This window comes from Euprymna scolopes, chromosome 18, assembly GCF_053919585.1.
Source record: "Euprymna scolopes isolate OS-2025 chromosome 18, ASM5391958v1, whole genome shotgun sequence".
In the NCBI taxonomy this organism is placed as follows: domain Eukaryota; kingdom Metazoa; phylum Mollusca; class Cephalopoda; order Sepiida; family Sepiolidae; genus Euprymna; species Euprymna scolopes.
In genome coordinates, this window is record NC_136499.1 from 24895936 (window position 1) to 24919565 (window position 23630).

Below are 23630 nucleotides of genomic sequence, written 5' to 3' on the forward strand. Positions count from 1 at the left end.
GTCACTTGATATAAGGAGCTAACAAGAATTAACGATAATTATTAAAGACAAGAGATGTCTATCGGTCTTAGTTTTTAAAAGACCATGGCTATAAGTAGGAGGAAAACAGCAGAAAGAGTTCCACAAGTCTGTAGTTCTTGGAAAGCAGCTACTAGAATAGGAAACTACTAAAAGGAAGTATCAAAATAGTGAAATGATGAAGACCACTAGATCAACAAGTCAAACAAGCTGTAACAAAGGAAGCAGGGAATAGATCAGACAATTCTGAAGAATGCATGTAATAATAGTATTTATAGAAAAAACTGAGACTAGCAACATCATGATTGTGAGAGAGAAGATGCAAAGAAATAGGGAGGGGTGCAATCAAATTACAGATACGTTTTGCACCGTATCAAGAACCCTCAAATTGGACACAGATTCGTCAGCCCAAATATGACAACAGTACTATATACAAGGTCTGATAGTAGATTTATAGAGATAAAGAATAACCTTAGATGTGAGAAAGTGTTTGGAGTGATAGGGAGAACTGATTTAATGAGAAGCAGAAAGAGCAATGGTTGAATGTATGAACTCCATGAAAGGTTTGAAAAGAAAATCCAATGTATATAATCTCTATAAACATTTTGAAAGTACAAAGTGATCCACAAAAAGGAAAAAGGAACTTTTCAATCTAAACACTTTATAAACAGCCAAGAAAGGGAGATAATTCTATCTTTTATACTACCAGGTGCACTGTAAAAATAATATGAAATTTAGCATGACTAATTTACACATGTATTATTGTAAAGATACTAACCCAACAAGCAGCAAAATCCCACTCCTTCACTGTTGAGGTTCCTAGATGCTGGAAAGCCTTCTACTCTAATAGTTTCTTTCCATGGACTGCTAAACTTTGGAATTCCTTCTCTGTTTCTTGCTTGACTGTACTAACATGCAGAAGTTTAAATATAACTTTAACAGACATCTCACATCTCAACTCCCCACATAGTCTCCTGTAGTCATGATTCCAATTAGTAGCCTCTTACATCCAATCAGGAGTAAAAAAAAAAAGTAAAAAATGCATTATTAATGCTAGAAAACTACAAATGTGTTTTCCATGATCAGCTATTCAACAACATAGACCATCTAGCCAACTTCTGTTCACACATTGGATGACTACAAGCAGATATTGTTCCAAGATTCCATCAATAGTCTTTAAAAGATTTTATGTCTGTGACCTGTCTCATCTGTAATTGTGAGTTAATGTAATAGTATATAATAGAGAATATACCAAAACCACCGGAAAACACATTTAAGTGCAGAAATTAGAAAATTTCTGGAAAACTTATAACAGTGTAGTAAATGATGGGCAATCAACAATTCCTCCACTATCTAACAATTTCTTGGTTGTTTGCATGGTAACCGAGAAAGCTAACCTACTTGCTTGTCAGTTTGCCTCCAACTCTAGTTTGGACCTAATAAACCACTCCCTCCCAGATTTTCCTTTGCAAACAGAAACGACACTAGATGATCTGAAAATCACTCCTTCTATAGAACAATATCATAAAAAAACATAGACACTTCAAAAGCATGAGAATCTGATCTCATCCTGACTATACTATTAAAAAAATTCTCTGCTGCGGTTGCTACAGTTCTCTCCAAACTTTCCAATAAATGCCTTAATGAATCTTGTTTTCTTGACTACTGGGAAATTGCTTTTGTGGTACTAGTTTACAAGAGTTCAGGCAAAAGAACTGATCCATTACATTATTGCGCTATTAGCCTCCTCTCTCTTTTTGGCAAAATATTTTAGTCTTTAATTAAACAATCCCTTGTCCACCACCTCATAGATGCTAAACTTTTTTCTGACCGACAATCTGAATTTAAGCAATCACAACTGTAATCTCTGAACATATATAACATGCACTGGATAAGGCAGGTGAGGCTAGGGCAGAAGCTCTAGATATATCTAAGGCATTTGACAGTATTTGGCACAATGATCTTTTCATGAAAATCAAATATATTATTGAATGAATACTTAACATAATTAAATCGTTCTTAAATAAGAGAAGACTCCAGATTATCCTTGATGGTTGTACGTCAAAACAATATTATATAAATGCAGGTGTGCCTCGGGGGTCAATCCTTGAATGTTTATTATTCCTCATATTGATAAATTACTTCCTTGATAAAATTGTCTCGTAACATCACACTCTATAACAGACATGAGGGGAAAATGAATAAACACATATCCAAGCCAATGGCAAAAACCATAGAGGAAGATCTCCAGTCTGTTGTGGAATGGGGACATAAATGGATGGTAACATTCAATGCTGCCAAAAGTAAGCTTCTTTTCTTTAATAAATACAAGAAACCTTCTCAACCACTGATAGCCATGGCTAATGATACATTACCTTTGTTCAAATTCCTTGGCTTAACGTTTACAGGGAACATGAATTGGAACAGATACATTGAGGGAATGATAGAAAGTTATTTACAGCCGAGAATATCCTGTACTTCTACAAGGCCACCATTCGCCCATGTATGGAATATTATTGCTACATTTTGGGCTGGTGTATCTGCTACTAGTCACTTGCTCTTAGACAGGGTTCAAAAGAGTCGTCAACATAATAGGTCCCATACTGTCAGCTAGGCTTCCACCTCCGTTCCATTGAAGCAATGTTGCATCCCTCTGCCTGTTTTGCAAGTAGATGCTCTGACGAACTACAAGCTCTTGTACCCCTTCAATGTAAATACCCCCAACAAACCCGACAACGTAAATCCAACTCCTATGCAGTAGATATTCCTAGATGTTCTTGGCCTTTTTGGTCAAGATCAAAGTATAGTATCTGTTCCGGCAGATACTGCACTTAAGATAATCTGTACCAGTCAATGGAGGGGAAACCCTCTATACTGGGACAATTATTATTTTTGGTAACCAGAGTGCCCCCTTTTTGCCTACTTTTAGGGGAGCTGGTTTTTACCTCACATTAAAAACGGCCTTGTGCCTAATTTGCTCAGTGGGGGAGCAAATAAATACCATCTGTTCCGGCAGATACTGCAAGCTATGACTAGCTATGACTAGCAAAGACCAGATGTGGGGGCAACCCCACATGCCTGACCTTTAACCAGCTCCCATTTCCCACCTCTCGGGAGCTGGTCCCCTTTTTCCCTTCCCCCTCCCTTCACTCCTCACATTAAAAATTGGCCTTGTGCCTAATTTGCTCGGTGGGGGAGCAAATAAATACCATCTGTTCCGGCAGATGCTGCAAGCTATGACTAGCTATGACTAGCAGGGACCAGATGTGGGGGCGGCCCCGCATGCCTGACCTTTGACCGGCTCCCATTTCCCACCTCTCGGGAGCTGGTCCCCTTTTTCCCTTCCCCCTCCCTTCACTCCTCACATTAAAAATCGGCCTTGTGCCTAATTTGCTTGGTGGGGGAGCAAATAAATACCATCTGTTCCGGCAGATGCTGCAAGCTATGACTAGCAAAGACCAGATGTGGGGGCAACCCCACATGCCTGACCATTAACCAGCTCCCATTTCCCAGATGTTAGAAAGTCTTCTACTCTAATAGTTTCTTCCCCAGAACTGCTAGACTTTTGAATTCCTTTCCGGGTCCCTGCTTCCCTGACTATACTGACATGCAGAAGTTCAAAAGTAATGTAAACAGACATCTTGCTACTCAACTCCCTACATAGTATGACTGCAAGTTATGTCCCATATAGTAGCCCCTTACATTAAAGTAGCACTGTTCCTTATTTGGGTGAAAATGCAATCAAAAAATTGTTTTGAAATATTCTGGTGAAAATACGCCCCACGCAAAGTTTTTTTCATTTGATGACGCGAGTACATTTATTACTCTGTGTAAGAATGTTAGCTCACATGAGTATCTATACAGAATTTCGAAGGAAAATCGTTTTTTTGTACCAAAAGTTGGCATTTACTTGCAATCTTTTCTATATTTAAAAAATATTCTTCATCATTTCACTTGCTTTTCAATTTAATGAGATTCTGTTTCTTTCTCTGCAGACGCGGCTATGCCGATGGAGAAATTGAAGCTATGTTTGCTAAATATGATGTGGATGGTGACCGCGTTCTAGATGAGAATGAGCAAAAGAGAATGCAAGCCGATTTGTCCGAACAAAAAGTAAGTAATTTTCACTGAAATAATATCTCACATGTATTGTATTATATTTATTAGTGATGGGACGATTCCAATATTTTTCCTGATTCTGATAGAATTATGAATTCTGATCTAAATTCCTGATTATGATACAATTACCAATTCTTTCTTTAAAAATCTCTAAATATTTAGAGTTTTGGTTTTTTTTTTTAAATTTTCTGGTTACTATTAAAAACCCATGTAATATGTGAATATATTTTCACAAACGTAAAATATAGTTGTTGGGGGTAATATATAGATTTTAGTTTTGCTGGTAGCTTAAAATCAATAAGTATTTCTTTTTATCATTAGTACTAGCAATGAAAAATAAAATAAATAAATAAATAAATAAAAGAATCATTTTTGGCATTGTAACATACACACATTTTTCTGATACCACGAAAAGTGCCGATGTTTCCATATTTCGATTAATCATCCCAACACTAATATTTATGTATATTTATGTATATGTTGTATATTTATGTATATTTATGTATATGTTGTAATTGGTGTAAGTTTTGAATCCCTCATCACCAGTGTTGTAACCTTGCAGGTTGGTAATAATCAGAACAAAACTTGGACTGTCACTGTTGAAGATACAAACAGGTTTAGATCTGCTCTTCAAGACAAGAGGCACATAGGCAATCTGAGAGAAGATCTTGTCATCCCCTCTTATCTTAAGGCGTGGAAGATTGAAATGGTTTGGGGATGTGAAGAGAATGAATAAGAACTTGGACAACACAGTGTCCTTTGATGTCAAAAGGCAAATACTGCGGCCAACCAAAGAAGGGATGGTCGGACAACATCAAGGTTGACCTTCATACTCTAAACAGCACAAAGCATCTGGTCAGTGATCGTAATGCCTGGAGAGCAGCCATCAATGCCAACAGTAACACTACAAGAAGGCATCCAACTCCAACAGCTAGGAACAGAAGACGTCAAACCATGCAGTAGTAATAGTAGTAAAAACAGTAATATACTTAAAAAAAAAGCAGTAGATCAAAATATAATTTAAACACACTCTCCTCTCTCTCCAGAGATACCTAACTCTATATATCGTTTCTTGGTTTAGGCCTCTTCATCAGCCAGAAAAAGAAAAAAAACATGCAGAAAACACACATCGTTTGTATTTATTAATATGGATTTCATTTTTTTTTTTTATATCTTGTCTTTTCAGGCTGCCCTCAGCAAAGAGTATGATGAACTGGAAGAAAAGGCTGGCAATCCGGGACGGCACTGCAGTAGCCGTATGAGTTACCAGGACGACAGTGGTGAGGACAGTGATGATGAGGACAATGGCTCAAAGGTTTCCCGATCAGGACGTGTGACTAATGGTGTTTCATATGAGGAATTTACGGTTCTGTCACGCCGTGTTGATCGCATGGAACATTCCATTGGAAGCATTGTATCCAAAATTGATGCAGTTCTCGTAAAACTTGAAGCTATGGAAAAAGCAAAAATAAAACGCAGAGAGACAATGGCCAAAATGCTTGACAGCATTACTGAGGTAACGGGTTTTAATGTCTTCAGATTTATCGCAAAATCAAACACAATTTTCATTTACAAAACAAGCAAACTAAACACCGTAAATAAATATTTGAAGGTATAAAGAACCTGGAGCATGAAATTTTTTTCCAAAATTACTGGATTTGGCATTAAATTACCTAAAAAGGGTTGATACGCCGTAAAACAAGACAACAAAACCAAATCTGCTAGGAAAACCTTTGTAGGATGTGTTCTAAGGTTTGTTATTTTATGCCATAATAGCATTACAGCTGTTAGTTTCCCTTTGAAGTAAGTGTCTCCAATTCTACCTACTTTCACCATTGCTTTATTTAGTTACCTTAAGTCATTTCTATCATGGCTTCATCCACTGAGCAAACTTTTTTGATACCCCCCAACAAAGGAGGAATTAGGCCTAGTAATTCGCTCTCGTTCGTCTGTTTGCACTTTTCTCAATAACTATGCCTTGGATAATTTTGAAATTTTGCACAAACATTACTCATGATGAAAATAAGTTTTTTGCCAAAATCGATTTTCTGGGATAACTCTTGTTGCCCTCCTAGTGGTCATTATAGGGGTAAAATTGCCCCAAAATCGTTCATCTGTTCATTTTTAGCATTTTTGTTAATAACCACACTTTGAATTTTTTTGGAAATTTTGCACAAACATTAGTCATAGTTAAAGTAAATTTTTGTCGGAATGGATTTATTCACTTGTAGAGGGGGAACCCCACATACTCGGCTCATTTTATTTGGGGGTTTATGGAAAACAAGGCATGATACCACTTGATGTAAGGAGCTAAAAAGAATGAAAGATGATCAGCAAGAAGACAGGCGATGCATATTGATTAGCATTGGGACAATTAATCAGAATCAGGAATCGGAAAAAATCGAAACTTTTTGGAGTATCAGAAAAAATTGTGTCTGTTTTCTGATGCTAAAAAAGATTCCTTTAATTAGTTTTTTTATTTGATTTTGTTTTAAACAAAATTTTCTACTGCTAATGTTAATAATAAAATAAGAAATATTTATTGATTTTAAACTACAAGTAAAACTAAAATCTATACCTCACCCTCACAAGTCTGTTTTTATGTTTGGGAAAATATATGCATATTTAAGATGAGTGTTTTTTTTTTACGGTAATTGGGGGGGGGGGATAACAATTTTATATTTAGAGATTTATAAAAAATCTGAATTGGGAATTTAGTACGACATCTGTAACTGTATTGGAATATGGGGGGGGGGGCCTATCACTAATATTGGCCTTACTCTTAAAAAAAATACAACACAAGCTATGGGTAGCAGGAAAAGGTGGTAGGAAGTTTCAGCAGCCTGCAGTTTTTGAAAAGAAGCTACTGGAATAGAAAGTGGTATTATAATAAGATATTTGAACAGTGAATTGAACATTACTAGACCAAACAAGCTGGAAGCAGGGAATTTACAATTAAACTGGTTTCCTTAAAATGTGTATTATACAAGCAATTTTCTCTTAATTTAGGCAAAATTTTATTTATAAAAATCAACAATACCGACTTTAGCAATGTCTGAATTCCTTATTTTGAGAAGATTACAAGATAATGCTGAAGAATTTTAGGTACTTGTACAGTTTAATCAAGACATTAAAAAATGAAAATATCGGAAAAAGGTTATATTGTACATATCCATTATGGAATGAGGTTCTACGAAAAAAAAACAAACAATTTCACTTAATTTCCTCAAGTAGTTTTTTTTTTTTTTTTTTACAGCAAAAAAACAATTTGTTATGATACCAAGCAAAAGGTTCGATTTTTAGGAAGAAAAGCTAATTTTTATCTCCCCTGTGGCGTTTTCAAAAAATTCAAAGATGTCTACCTTCAACACGCTGTCATAAAATGTGTTTTTCTGTTGTACAAAAAAAAAACTACTCAATCAAATTAAGTGAAATTTTTTTCAGAGATCTTCAGTCCAAAACAGATACGTACAATATAACTTTTTGTTTCATATTTTCATTTTTTTAATGTTTTGATTAAACTGTACAAGTACCGAATTTTTAAATTAAATAAAATATTGATTATATTTGTAAGTTTTTAAATGATTCTACAAATAAAAAAATACCTGTAGAATATTATGATTTGAGTTGCTAAATGATGCTAGAAAAATGTTGATGGAAGCTAGATGATAATTATAATTTGTGATGATTAAATTTATCTGAAAATGAAATTAAAATAAAACAAAGTAATAAAATATTGATTTTTATTTTCATTATTTAATTAATTTTAATTTTTTTAAATTTCAGTCTACAGGCAACAGTGATGAAATGAAACGTGATCAGATGGAGAAACTAGTGCGTGAAGAACTTGAACGTTGGGACTCAGAAGCTTCCATCAGTCAACCCAATGGACGTGGAGGGTCACCTGGTAGCAGTAGTGGACCAGGTACAGGTGGACTGAGACCTCGTTCAAGCTCCAGACCAGGATCTGGACAAAATGTAAGCTAATATTTATTCAAATGAAACCTGTGTGCTGATAATTTCCGAGTAAATTCTTTATATATATTTACCTTCTGGTTGCAAAATTGTTTAATCATTCTTACAAAAGAAAACGATTTTTTTTTTTTTTTAAGCTTTTTATTCTTTTTGTCAATTTGTAAAACTAATATTATCTGTATTAATAATTCATGGGCCCACTTCTTTTGTGCCTGTATGTCTTGCCTTTATGTGACTTACACATTATTACTTTTTTATTAACTATTAATTGATTATTTTTTTTAACCCATTAGGCCCTACTGTCCTATAAATAGGATAGCAAATGATTTCTTTTTAAAATCTATAGGATAATATATCTGCTAACTGCATAATTACTCTGACAAAAAGATAAAATTAATTTGTATTCATCAAGTTTTCTTTGAGTTGTTGGAATCTTATTAAAAAAATTCTTCTAAAATTTTCAACAATTCTATTTTTTCGATCATGTATGAACTTATTATTGCAAAACTTATTTATATTGTATCACTAACTTATTACCAAAATGCAATGCAACTCTTTGTGTGAACTGCTTTGCTCCTTACTAGTATGTGTAAATTTTATCTTCAATGTATAGCCTCTTGATTTCTAAAACATATCAGATGTACCCAGTGTCCTATTTATAAGAGAGTCAATATTTCATCTACTAAATAAAATAAATTTTTCCTTTAAATTTGTGTATTCTAACACATTCTTAGTCATTATGCAACGTTTCAACTCTATAGTAAACACTTTAGATGCCCTGAGACTTAATAGGTTAATTCTGACCTTTTTTCTTTCTATTATACATATGTTTAACTTGTTTTAAAATTAAATATTACTAGAATTAATGGCTTAAGTCAAAACTCAATATCGTAAAGAACAAGCATTTTTTTTTTTTTAATCCTATTAAAAAAAAACTTGATTATGAAATTAAATTCCTTGCAATGGATTTGTTTCTTTGAAAACAAATTGGTCATTTTAATCTTTTGTTAATAATGAAAAAAATAAAAAATAACTTTTGGAATTTGGAAGGATTTAAACCATCATATAAAAAGTATTTTTTTTTTTTTTTTTTTTTTTTTTACTTAAATTTTTTTAGCAAATCTTTGTGTATTAAAATATTGAAAATTTTGGTAGTGGTTTACATCCAATATTTTCATAACTATAAGGTTCAGTACTAATTTAATGACCAAACAACACAGTAATTATTACATTTAACTTTCAAGATCCTATTTAAAAAAAACAAAAATAAAGACCCCAGATTAATGCTGGATAGCTATAGCTATTTTTATATATTTCTGATTTTCACTGAAAAAAAAATGTATTTTTTTTTTAATTACAATTATTAAATATACTTTATTTTTGCATATTTATATTTGAATTTGTAAAATATGGAAAAAAATCTTTGTTTACAGACATCTGAAGTGTAAAAGCTTGATTTGGTAAATACTGTAATTAATTCATTGATTGTTGATTGAAAATCACTTTGTTGTTGCTTTAGTAAATTCTTGTGAAAACTACATTTTTTTTACCATCAACATTAATGAAAATGTGTTTATGTTTAATTTTTTTATTCACTTTTCTGCAATATCTCTATTTACTGAGTGTCTATATTGTATGCCTGTATTCTTTCAATTTTTATTTTTTAATACATAAAGTAAAGTCAGTTTCGACTTTTGCCATCGATAGCTTTCTTTTTACAAAATCAATACTTAATCTGGGTTCATCGGTTCTTTTAGTGGATTGTTGCATTTTTTAAAAACAATAAAATTTATTTCAGTTAGATTGCTTCCAGCAAATACTTTAATAGAATAGTGTTGGAATTCTTTTCATATGGCTGTCATCTTAAAAATGTAATTCTGGCTTACTTCCTTGGTTAATTAATTTATGTTGCTGATGTTCTTGACATATAACCAAATGAAGAAGTCCAGCAGATTAAAGTCAGGAGAGGAGGGGGCCAGTGAGAGAAGGGTACAAAGTCATAGCATTCCTTCTGAAGACAAGCCTGGGTCTCTTTGGACTTGTGGGCCGAGTCCTGCTATCACACCCAGAGTCTGCCAGCAGTCACCTGATTGCATCAGGGGATCACAACACTCTTCAGCACATCCAGGTACAATTTGAAGTTGATTTTCAAACCAACTTCAAAGATGTGAGGTGGTATGATGTGGCCCTCACTTGAAACCATACCAAAGACCATAACCGTGACCGAAAACTTTGTTGAGCTCTACCCTCAAGTGTTGAACCATCCGGATTTGCATTTTGAGGGTGCTGGCAATGGTCCTGTTATCATAACTTGGATTGATAGAGAACATGAGTTGAACAGTGGTGCATTTCTAGTCTTGCTCAATGAACATTATGTCACTTTCAGACATGATAGAAGCCTCCTGTCGCTCTGACTAACTAGTAGATGATCTGCAACAAGAAAAGAAAACCAGTATTCATTAAACGGAAATGAAATCCTGTCGTTTTTTATAGGGTGAAAATTTTATCATTCCACCATTAAATACCATTGTATAATCTACATATCTACCTATCTATCACTGTAAACTGGGACTAACAAAATTCCTTGACTGGTAAATTCAATTTTACGGCTGGTTTTCAAAAACACTAAAACTGGTGTGTGGCTGGCCTAGTAGATACTGTTATAGACTGTAGAACTGGCAATGTTAAATTTAAATTCTATTGGATCTTACTACATTCAATCCTACATAAATACTGTTTGGATAGGGCAATTCCTTCCCTCCTGTGCGGCTAAAATCACCATAAAAAGACAAACCAAACCAGACCGTACTTTGAAAAGTAAAATATATAAATAACAAAATCTAAATTGTTGGAGTCCTAAATATACTGCACCAAAAGATTTATCTTTAAAATGATCTCTGACATAAATTAGCAATGAAATTAGATGTGTGTAAGATTGTGCTTATGTATGGTAAATACTAATGGGGGCATTGTGTAATTTACTGATTTTTTTTATATATATGTACTAGCAGGTTGGCAGCATTACCCGGTCATAAAATATGCATAAATATTACATTTTAATTAATACAGAAACTGAGACATGTGCATGCGAGTATTATGTTTTTTCTAAACAGTTCACCTCTTACAAGTAAAAAATAAATATATGTGAGCTGAAATCAAAACCAAAACCTAAAGACAAAGAGTTTCCACTGGATCATTATAAATTATTTTTTAAAAATGTCCATACATATATATGAGTGCTTTGTCTGTCAATCTGTCACATCTTTGGTTTAAAAATGCATTTTTCAGATAAAAAGGGGGAGGCATCTTAACAATATTGCTTTGTTCACTCTAGGATTTATGCAACCACATTTTCTTATCTTTTACCCCATTCCTTCTCTCACCAGCATTTTATCAGATCTTGTGAAGCTGTAGAATGATGCTGTCCCCACCCCTTGTCATTTACCGACCCTAACGCTTGTGTGCCATAGTTTTCTTCTCCTTCATCTTATATTCTGGTTGTGTTGTCTTGACTATCTCCAAGGGTGCGAACACATGTTTACAAGCATTAAAAAGCTAAAACTGGAAAACTGTCTTAAGCTGACTCAAAATTTCTAAATATACTGACTTCAGGATCAGAAATCCTATGTCAGGTCTTTGTCTTTGCCACCACCACTCCTGTTTAATAGAAACTGACTACTTTTGCACTTGTTCTATTGGCTATTCACAGCTGATTATTCATCCTACTGCCTTTGTCTGCTATTGTCATGGCTTTTTTACTTGTGACAATTTTTTCCTTTTTTTTTTTTTTTTTCTTTTTTTTTTTTTTTAAATGAACGACTTCTAAATGTTCCCCAAAGTCCTGGCTCTACAAGGGACATCCATATCAAAGTGACTGCATCACTTCACCAGATCATCTTTAGGGTTTCAACAATTCAATGGGCTTAGCCTGCTTCAGTACCATTGTAATTTTGTACTCTAATTGAGCACCAACTTATTGCAGCATTTTTGATCAATGTGTTTCGGAGTTTTATATCTCATAAAATAAATTCTATATTTTTTTCTCTCATTAATTGTATTGCTTTGAATATACGAAGGGTGTTCCAAAAATGATGCCTTCAACTTTTTTTATTCTGCCTGAATGGATCAGAGGGAATTGTAAATTGCTTTATGATGACTGAACTTATGCATTCATGACCTGAAAGTTTCATCTCTCTGTTGCAGATATTGATAGTGTGAGACTCTAAGAAAGGAACGTGTCGCAGAAGCAGAGATGTGTCATTCATGATGAATTTTCTGACAAAAGTGTATCGAGAATGGCAGTGAATATGTAGAAAAATAAATTCTGGAGCGTAAAAAGTTACTCGTTTTAGTGATACCACTCCTGTCTTTGTAACTCTTGAACTTTGAGTTTATAAAAAAAAAAAATTATATTTTGGAACGATTCTCACATGACAAAGTGTGCTCCAGACTTCTATGCACAGCCATTGTTCATCGCTGGAAAAAGTGCATAGAAAATGGTGGTGACTGTAGAAAAATAAATTCTGGAGTTCAAAAGATTTCTCGTTTTAATGGTACCACTCCCGTCTTCCTAGCTCTTCCAATTTTGAGTTTTAAAAAATAGAAGGCTTAACTCTTGGAACATCCCTCGACCCTTCTTGAAATCGTCTCTTTGGCTTTATTTGGATACGTATATGTGAACTGTGTTGCTGGCTGCCATATTGTTGTTTTCTTCTTAGCTAGAATTTATTTTGGATTGAATTGAGACTACAAATGACATTGAATATATGAAATATTAATTTATAATTAATTCTACAAACCATAACCGGCCATATTAGTTGCTTCATAAGTCTGAGGACCATTATGATTGCACAAATCATGCAGGCAACGATCATGATGATGATGATGATGATGATAAATAATAGTTTATCATCATGATTGCACTAACTATTTCAAAATCCTGCTCTCGAACTTACCCTATAATCTTGTCTGACACTCAAAGTCACCATTTTATTTGCTAATAATTTGACTCTGAAAATAAATTGTTCTGACATGGATTGCTTTTGTAAAGTAAAAATAAGTTTTATAATTCTTCAAAATTCAACTGTCTTTTTGTTTTAAAATTTTTTAGATGAGGATTGATAATTTGGAATATTATGACCACTGTTCTCATCTTACATGTTATTCTCACAACGTTTCGGCTGATGTAACTTCCTGTCTTCTTCAGGTGCATTTTGTCAAACTCAGGAAACTCTGTGGGTTTCGTTCAAAATTCAATACAGATTCCTGAGGTCAAGATAATGCACCTGAAGATGGTCAGACGTTACATTGGATGAAACGTTTAAAAAATAACAACCAAGATGAGAAAAGTATTCCGAGTAATCTAAATAATACAAATTATTAATCTTCATCTGAAAAATTCTAAATAATATATATCAACATTCCTTATCCTATAGACTTTTTGGTGGTTTATTAATAGAAGTATACAGTTACAAATTCTCCCGTCATGTTGAAATAAAACATCTCAAACTAATAAAACTTTTTTTTTTTTTTTTTAATTATTTAAAACCCATAGCTTTTTAGATATGTTTAAATAACTATTTCAGTGTTTTTAAATATGTTTAAATACCTATTTCAACATTTTTAAATATACTTCAGTTCAGTATTTTATTTCAGTATTTTTAAATATATTTAAATACCCATTTCAATATTTTTAGATATGTTTACATACCTATTTCAACGTTTTTAAATATGTTTAAATACCTATTTCAATAGATATATATTTTTGATATTTACTTTAAATTATGCTAAATATATTTTTTATTTTTTGTCTAATTTTCTCTTTTTTTCTCTTGGTCTTTTCAGCTTGCAAACTCCCACATGTAGACTGCCACAAATGAAAAAAATTTTTGGAATTACAAGAACAATGTGTAACAATTCCAAGATGCACCAAACACCACAAGACTAATTTTGGCACCCGAACAACCATGGCATTGTTCTGCAAAGCCGATGGTTCCTTGCTACCATTTTGTTCTTGTGATCTTAGTTTCAACACTCACTTTCACCTTGGAGGGTTTTATTCGATAACTTACCACATACAGAAATGCAGACACACTTTTTTTTTTTGTTATTTTTACCAGCAAACATTACCTTAGGGTGATGCCACCTCTGGCCTCTCAGTGATACCATTCTCTCTCTCTCCCCTCTCTGAAAATGGACAGAATAAATATGAGGGAACTCTAACAATAATGATCTCTTGGGGAAAAAAAAAGATTCATTTAAAAGCATTTCAAAGTGTATTTTATATATATATATATATATATATATATATATATTAGTTGATTGTTTTGTGTTTTGCTAACTTTTTTTACAACAAAAAGGAAAAACTGCCTTTCCTTGCACTTATTTATCCAATATTTTCAGAATTTTTCATCCCTAATTTGCTAATTTTTATGGATTTTTTTTTTCTTATTTGAGATATTTTATTTATGGGCAACACTAAAAATGGAAGCAAGATATTTAAAAAAAATAATTCTAATTGTTTTTTTTTAATGAACCAAAAATATAGGAAAAACACATTATCTAAAAATAATATAGATAAAATATTATGGTTTAATGGCTTTATATAATAATATCAATAAAATATTATGGTTTAATGGATTTATATAATATCAATAAAATAAAATGATTTAATGGCTTTATATAATAGATAAAATCAAAACAAAAAAATTAAAGAAAAGTCTTATTTTAAAATCCATTTTTTGTGCCAAAACATATGTGCATGGAACTCAAAAGTAACAATTATTCAAAATAAATTCTTATCAATAATTATTTCAATATAATTAAAATTATTTTGTGATTCAAATGGTTAGAAAAATAATAATATTTGTTATGTTATGTCTGAAAAAATTTTAAATTGTCAAAATTTATATTTTGTTAAAGTAACTTAATTTTCACATATTTCTTAGCACTCATTTTCTACTGATGAAGGCTCTGATTTCTCATCAAAGTTGACATTTGCTATTTAGAAAAAAAAACAGTTGAATGTTTTTTTGTTTAAAGTATCAGACCAAATAAAAATATAGAAAAGATGTATACAATACAAATCATTATTAAAATAGATGCATATCTCCATATTTTGTTTTTAATGATTGTGTACTAAAGTATCTTTTTTTAAATCCTATAATTTTTTTTATAATTGAACTTATATTCCATGTTATAATAAAACAGTAACATTTTGATATGACTCCCTACAAACAATTACCAGTTGCAACTTATTATAATATGAAGAATTGATAACATTTTTTTTTATGAGATTTGTAATTTTTATTAAGATCTTAACCCCATTATTAGGCACAATCAGCCACTACCATATAAGAAGCTCTGGGGACCTATTTACTCAAATAAGACCTTAAACTGACTAATAAAACTATGCACAGCCTCGGTATTGGATCCCTGAACATTAATATCCCTACCAAAAGCTTCCTTAACCTACTTCTAAAACATCTGAACAAAACAAAACTTCCAATCAATAATGTAATTAACATTTAACATAATCAACGTTTTTAAGATCCTCAACTTTACTTTTGTCATATTTGATGATTAATTTTCTAAGAAAATGGTAGAAAAGTCACTGAATGCACTCTATATTTCAGATTATAATTGAATATAACTTCTATCTATCTATCTATCTATCTATCTATCTATATATATATATATATATATATATATATATATATATATATATATATATATATATATACTCTTTGTTTATATTACTAGGAAAACGTGCCATAATGTGCAAGTTAAGGAAAGTGAAAAGAATCCATAATGCACAGTGCAATAAGCTACTGGCTAAGGACAAATGAGTAGACTTTCCACAGACCTTGACTTCCTATACAGCGACCACATCTGCCTATTCAAAGCTGATTTGTTGAGCCATAAACACAGGCATATGCTCTTCAGAGAGCAAGCCTACAAACATCATGCTAGAATGTAACTGTAAAGCAGGTAGTAAGGCTTGTGAGTCATCAGCTGGTAGTTTTGAAATGACACTTCAACATCATTTTCCATAAGAAAGAGCAATAACTGCTGACTTGCTTGCATGCTCTGCTTGTGAGTTTTCCGATATATTATAGAAATACAAAAAATTAATTTAAAATAAGATTAAATAAATTATAATATTTATTACACATTTTTCTATTTCTTTAATTGCTTTATCTAGTATATTGAGCTTTTTATCATCTTGATAAATTCCCATTTTTAGATAATATATAAATTTAACTTTGTTATCATATAATATATATAATTTCAGTTGCCAGTTTTTATATGCTATATTAATTCTCTGGTTCGTAATCCAATAATGATAAGCATGATTAGCTTTTCTATATTTCTTTTTTTAATTTTCCGGAATGTATATTTGAAAATGTTTCTCCCATTTCTTCCTATACTATATTTTCTTTTTATTTATCTCTCTATCCCCATGTAAGCATATTTTAATATATTCAACCTGTCTTACTGTAACTGTATGTCATTCTATATATTTCCATGTTTCAATTTTTTTATTCTCTTTGTAGGTATACTTTCATTATTTTTATTCATTATTTTTTATTTATTTATTTTTTTTAAGATTTTACAACTTATAATGATTGGGGCCAAAAATTATTTCTGAAAATAATGTTTTCAAATTATCTTTTTTAAATTTGAAACAAAAAAAAAAGAAGAAAAACATACATTATATATATATTTATTTTACATCAGTTTTTATTATGAACATTAGAATCCATATTTTTAATATATTGATAATTATTATATTAATATTATAATTATTAGGTGTCTTTATTTGCTGTGGTGTTTAATGATTTTAATGCCTGTTTATAATAAACTTGCTGTGACAAACTTCTAATTCATAGAAGTGCAATCATTTATAATAAAAATTAAAAAAATATTAAATTAAAATATAAAAATCAAAATAAAAACTATAACAAATAAAAAACTCAAAAAAATTTTTTTTTTTTTTTTTTTTTCAAATCCGATTCTAATCCGTCCAATGAAGGCAAAAGTTACATTTCCTCATGGGGAAAAAAATGGATTAAAGACATTTATAGTTATATATATAATAATAATAATAATAATAATAATAATAATAAGCAAATTGTTTACTAAATATGCATGTTTTAAACAAACATAAGAAAAAAATGTCTTATATTTTAACGATGGCTCGCCTGTAACTGGAATGGCTCTAAATATTTTTTTTTAGAAAAAGAAAAAAAAAAAGTGTTATTAAATGAATGTTGTTTTTATGACTGGTTGAAAATTGAAAGTAGTTTTTTTCTTTTGATGGTGAAAGTTTGAAATCGGTATTTCCTTTTAAGAGTAAAACTGATCTATGCTTAATTATTCTTAATCTAGTTAAGATCTCCTATCTATAGAAAATAATTTTTCAATTAAAAATCTATAATGCAAGTCTACAGTTCAACCTAAATTTAAAAAAAAAAAAAAAAATATGGAAAAATCTTCATGATTTATGTAAATGTCACTGAATAATGAATTCGTATTCCAAAAATTACGTAAATTGATCAAATAGTTTTTTGTTTTTAACTAAGAAATTCAAATTTTATGAGTTAGAAAAAAGGGACTGTTTCGTTTTCCAGCATGAAAAGGCAAGGACAGATAACTCCACAATAACTCAAACTTGCAAGGTTAGCCTTGTAATGTTACGGTTTCACATTAATCACTTAAAATTGTTAAAAGAACTACTTGATCAATTTAGATGATTTTTTTTAAATATGACATTTTCGTTTCTTGATTAGTATGTGTACATCATAAAGATTTTTCTATATTTATTTTATTTTGTTTGAACTGTGGACTTACACCAAATCTATTTATACTGATAATAGTACTACATATCTAAGTTTAAAATAATTTTAGATTAACAATATTTGAAATTGAATGCATTGTGTACATGCTAATCAATGTATTCTTATTTACTGCCCTTAACTTTAGTACATTCCTTTTCAAGCCCTTCCTATTTGTTTCAATTCATTTTTATATGTTATCTGCTTTGTTTTATTTTTCTTATCCAGTTATTTATTGCTGAATCATTTATCAGTCAATGTTCTTTTGTTTGTAATCTTTTTTCTTTTTTATAAGACTGAAATGCAATAAACAGCATCAGTTATCTGCCCTTTGCTTAAGTGCAGTCATCACAGATTTCGTTACCTTTACCCACATATATAAAATGTGTCTAAAAACATTATTCATTTGATAAAAATATTCATTTGGACACTAAAGTTACATCAATACAATTTTTATAAAAAGAACTGCCCTCCTATATCTATTTCAATTTTGCTACTTTTTAAAAATAAATGAATTCTAAAGTTATAAATGCTATCAGAACAACAAGAAATGGCTAAGATAATTGACTTTGCATTTTGTTGTCGACAAATGTAGTTAGATTTTTAAAAATTTTGATTGATGGGACAATGCTTGCATTTTTCTTTCAATTGTCTTCACGTGTCCTTTTTTCTTTGATAGTCTTTAGATTTCATTTTGTGTCCCCTCAAATTAATTCTTCAAATAATTATTATAATCTACTTAATTATTTGTAAAAAAGAAAAATTGTAAAGAATTAAAATATTTTTTTTAACTCAATTAATGCAATCAAAATATTAAGATTATAAACATTTAGTAAAATTTAAAAATGAAAAAAAAACTCATTACATAATTATTCCAACATATTTTTTAACCATTGTCAGCAACTAAATTAATATGACTTACATTCAACTCCAGTTCTGGAATTATGTGTATAAATATAAATCTATGCACAATTTTATGGGAATAGAAATTCACTTTCTAGTTAGCCAAGTTTATTTTCTTGTTTTTGAATACATGCATTTTTTCTTGCATAAGTTAAATATTTATTCATTTAAAATGTTATTTTCTTTAAAATAATAAACAAATATTTGGTAAATTTAATGTGTTAAATTATTTTGATTGGAAGTATAAATGTATCTCTCTGGCATGAACTACTTACAAAATAAAAAGAATAAAACATAATTTAAGTAATAATTGAAATATATATATTTATTAATATATTGCCTTTATTTGTAAAATTTTAAGCATAAACTTTAAATAACAAGTAAAGCTTTAAAGAAAGAAAAAGATAATGGAGCTCCAGACTGAAGCCTGGATCAATACTGCAGATTTTTTCAGGCCTCTTCCTTGGTGATTAATCATTACAGTAAAATATTGTGTTGACTCATTTTCTAGAGATAAAACTTGATCAAGCTAAAATATATTTGAACAGCTTCAGAAAGCAAAGAAGTTTTTATTTAATTCATAAATTTTTGAAAAAGATCATTTTTAAAAATAGAATTGAATTTCCCTTGGTAAAATTTGATAGACTTCATACTTCTCCAGAATATGAGTAAAAAAAAAAAAAAATACTAAAAAATATTTTTAGAATTATTTGAATAAGATTTAAATAATTAATATAAAAGAAAATGATAACACAAAAATATTATATTTTAAGTATATTCTTTTTTTAAAAAGATAAATGCCTACGTTATATTTGCTTCTCAATCAATATTAAATAAAATGTAAAAAAAAAAAAAAATTACTTTGAATATAATTTTTTATTAAGATTATTATATACTCAGAAATAAATTTATCAAAAAATATTATCGGTTCATATTTTTAGCTGTTAAATGCTATTTATTAATCCAAGTTTTCTATAATTTTTAAATTGCATGTCATTTTCTGTTTATTCATTAATAAGTTTGTTTTTTTATTGTAAGGAATAGGAAAACATGTTATGTCAAAATCTTATCTAACATCTTCATTACCTTTTTCTGTTTACACCTTTTGCATCTTAAACACTGTTTTTTTTATAAAGGATGATTTTTAGATAAAGGCATTTTCCTATAAATATTTCCTATGATAATATAACCCGTTTGGATTCAAACCAAGAGTCTATTATTATATTGCCCTCAAGCAAGTCATATTTACTACTGTATTTTTTTAATTCTTTTTTTTTTTTTTTGCCTGGCTGACTCCAAGTAAGAGGAAACAAAACCTTTTCTTACTAAAAACATTCTTTTATAATGAAACATTACAGTTGTTTAATGAATTCCACACTAGGAAACATATCGATATACAATTAAAATACATTGCTGTAAGTTTAAAAATATATATATATATATATATATATATATATATATATATATATATATAGGTTAGGTTTTGATATAAGGGCAGGTAACTCTGTGATCCTACATTTCTGCAATAGGTGACACTGTTTTCAAGTTATTTTTCTTTTTCCAGTTCACTGTTGCTATGCTGAGATAATGACCTGATGTATATATAAATATTGCTGGCTGTAAACACTACAAAAAAGAAAAAAAAAAAAAAGAATCAAACATAAATTTGTGATAATAATTGTATATTCTGTATATTTTTATTTGACATAAAGTAGTTCTGCAATAACAATTATTGTCGTTTTGTCTTTTGTGTCTTTGTTTTTTTGTTTTTGGTCCCCCGATTTCAAAAAGGGACCTATGTTTTCAGTGGCGTCCATGCATCTGTTAGTCCGGACTATTGCCAGATAACTGTCCATTAGTTTTTCCTGAAATTTTGCCACAAATTGTATTTCATTAAATAAATGTGTATAGTAAAAAAAAGTTTTTTACAAAAATTCCCGTTGCACCCAAAAATGCCCCAAAATAACTTTTGATTCATCCATTAGATTTTTTTTTACACTTGGCCAAAATGTGGAGCCCATTGTTCTTAATATAAATCCAGTATGGGTGACCCTGGCAAAATTCTGGTTTGCGACCCCGGGGACTTTTAGTGCTAAAAATGGCTCTTTTTTCATATTTCTCAACAAAAACTTTATATGTCTGACTATATAGTGGTTTTTCACAGTAGTCAACTCAAATATACATGTGTCAAGGCCTCAAAAGAGGTAAAAAATGACAAAAAATGACACTTCTTGCCCCATAGCGTTTGATCCATCCATTAGATTTTCCTGAAACTTGGGCAAAATGTGGAAGCCATTGTTCTTAATATAAATTCAGTATGGGTGACCCTGGCAAAATTCTGGCTTGCATCCCTCTGGAACTTTTAGAGTTAAAAAAAAACATGGGTTTTTTTTTTGAGCTCTTTTTTCATATTACTCAAAAACTTTATGTATGTCTATATAGTAGTTTTTCATGGTGCTGAATTCAAATATACATGTCTTAAGGAGTGAAACTGCATCATTTGTCCATTTTCACTGGGATTCAGCGTTCCCAGGAGCTCAAAAGGGATCACAAATGCCCAAAAATTGCAAAAAATGACACTTTTTACCCCATAACTTTTGATCCATCCATTAGATTTTTCTGAAACTTGGCAAAAATGTGAAGGCAATGTTGGCACTTCACACTTCTCACATTCATCATTTTATGGCACTAATTGGTGTCATGAATGCATGCAGCAAGGTGCATATTGCGGTGAGAGGGGTGTTTGACCGGACGGGATAGAGGAAGAGAGGGCAAAAGAGGGGGTGTTGATGTCTGATTGGGACAGGGCAGAAATGTCTATGGGATTTTGACAAGAGAAAAAACAAAGAATAATTGTTTTTATCTCATTGTCGTTATATATCTGTTAACATGAAAGGTTGTTTTTAAAACCTCTGTTGAGAGGTCTGAAGAGATCCAGAGACCCTTAGCTGATTAAGGTTGACAACTTAGAATGGGGGTCAAGGGTAGGGGTCGCCGCCCGGCATTGTTCGACTTGGAATGACTAATCATTCCTAATTTGATAATAAGTAAAAACCTCAATGCAGGTGGAGGTTGAGATTTGGTAGAGATAAGCTCTAAGAGGAAGAAAGAAACGGTTTTGTAACTACTCTCTGAAGGAGAGGTGGGGAAAAAGGAATTCTAAAAAGAGTAGAGTCATAGCCAGCAAACTGAACGGCTGGGCTGGTCAAGCGCTTCCGATTTGGGAGCCCTTAGGGCCTGATGTTATGATGTTAACTAGCCTGTGTTAATGGGAAACCTGTGACTTTAATAGTCTGGTCTTACATCGTTTCACTGCTATAGTCAGTCACCTCAATTTAGACAATAGCTGTTATGAAGTAATGAAATTAATAAATAGTTTGTTACTGTTATAAACCGGAGTTCTGTTTGTTTGTGGTGAGGACTCTTCATTTTGCAGCAAGCCGCAAGGACCAGCGGAGTGATTGATGTACCCGGAGACTACCTACACAGGGTAGGAGATGATTCGATCAAGAGGCAAAGCGCCCCACCATGAAAACACAGTGGGTAAGGAGGTAAGGACGATTAACAGGCCAACTTGTAACGGGACAATGTACGATCGAAAGAACACCTGTCACATCGGGTGGAATCCGACGAGGTTAAGGACACCCGGTGTGGTTGGTGTGGCATCGGTAACGTTATAATTTCTTCACTATTTTTTGTGGCATCATCTCACATGCAACTCAAGACGGGGACCATGCACACGCAGCTTGTTTTCAGACTAGGACATCTAAGGGATGTTCCTAAAGTAATGCCTCCTATTTTTTTATTCCGTCTGAGTGGATCAGAGGGGATTACAAATTTCATTGTTATGATAGTTGAACTTATGCACTTAAGTTTCATCTCTCTGTTGTATATATTGACGGTGTGAGACTAAGAAAGGAACACCTATCATGGATGTGCATTAGAAGCAGAGACGTCATTGAATTTCTCCAGACTGAAAAAATTGAACCAATTAACATTTACTGGCGCCTATTAAACAATTCCAAAGCTTATACAGTTGATGTTGTTATATAATGGAATGTGTGTGTGCACATACATATATATATATATATATATATATATATATAATCTATGTGTAAAAAGTATATATAACTGGTTGTATCATCTCTAGTGTGGATATACTGCGTATATATATGTGTAGCCGTGCTGTATATATGATGCATTTATATATGCGCATGCGCGTTAAACAACTTGTGTCATCTAGTCTGTTTAATGTTCATTTGTGTGTCCATCAGTACGTCAGACATTCAAATAACAGTTAACAGGAAATATTCATTATGTGTAACCCACCCTCTGGGTTGTATCTGTCAAATCCTGTTCTACGGGACCACAAATACAACCCAGCAGGAGCCAGGTCATACACACGGACAAGAAAATGTACACCAACCCTAAGTCCTGGTGGCTACACCTTTAACTCTGTCTAGTGGTAGACCCTTCAAGGGTGACCAGACTCTCGCTGATCACTGGAAAATACCGCTCTGATGCTCAGGGCATGCAAAACATGCATGACCCTAAGTCCATGTGGCAATGCTTTTATTTTGCCCTTCTGCTGGCCATTTGTCATCAGATGCTGCGGTTCCTCTTGCAGATGCCTTGGTGAATGGCTGGTGCATCACTTCTTTCAGTGCAATCTAGGCTAGTGTTGGCGTTGGTGCTGAAATTAAGTGGGTTACTCAAATCAATATGCAATCAATAATCAATGATAACTTTGGAGATCATTTCTTATGAACAAAAATAATT

General features: G+C 31.5%; 1 protein-coding gene across 2 annotated transcripts in view; it reads left to right on the top strand.

The window, feature by feature from the left end:
- The window catches only part of LOC145297532 (polycystin-2-like), a 65640-nt gene extending 51502 nt beyond the window's left edge, over positions 1 to 14138 (top strand). The window contains exons 11-15 of one of the 2 annotated variants that reach the window (XM_080143477.1): positions 4014 to 4131; positions 5324 to 5653; positions 7924 to 8115; positions 9546 to 9572; positions 13957 to 14075. In XM_080143477.1, coding sequence (XP_079999603.1) covers positions 4014 to 4131; positions 5324 to 5653; positions 7924 to 8115; positions 9546 to 9560 — 655 coding nt within the window. In that variant the 3' untranslated portion in view covers positions 9561 to 9572; positions 13957 to 14075. Of the gene's footprint in view, positions 1 to 4013; positions 4132 to 5323; positions 5654 to 7923; positions 8116 to 9545; positions 9573 to 13956 lie in introns of both variants that reach the window. The other variant, XM_080143476.1, reaches the window with a different exon arrangement.
- The last annotated feature ends 9492 nt before the right edge of the window (positions 14139 to 23630 follow it).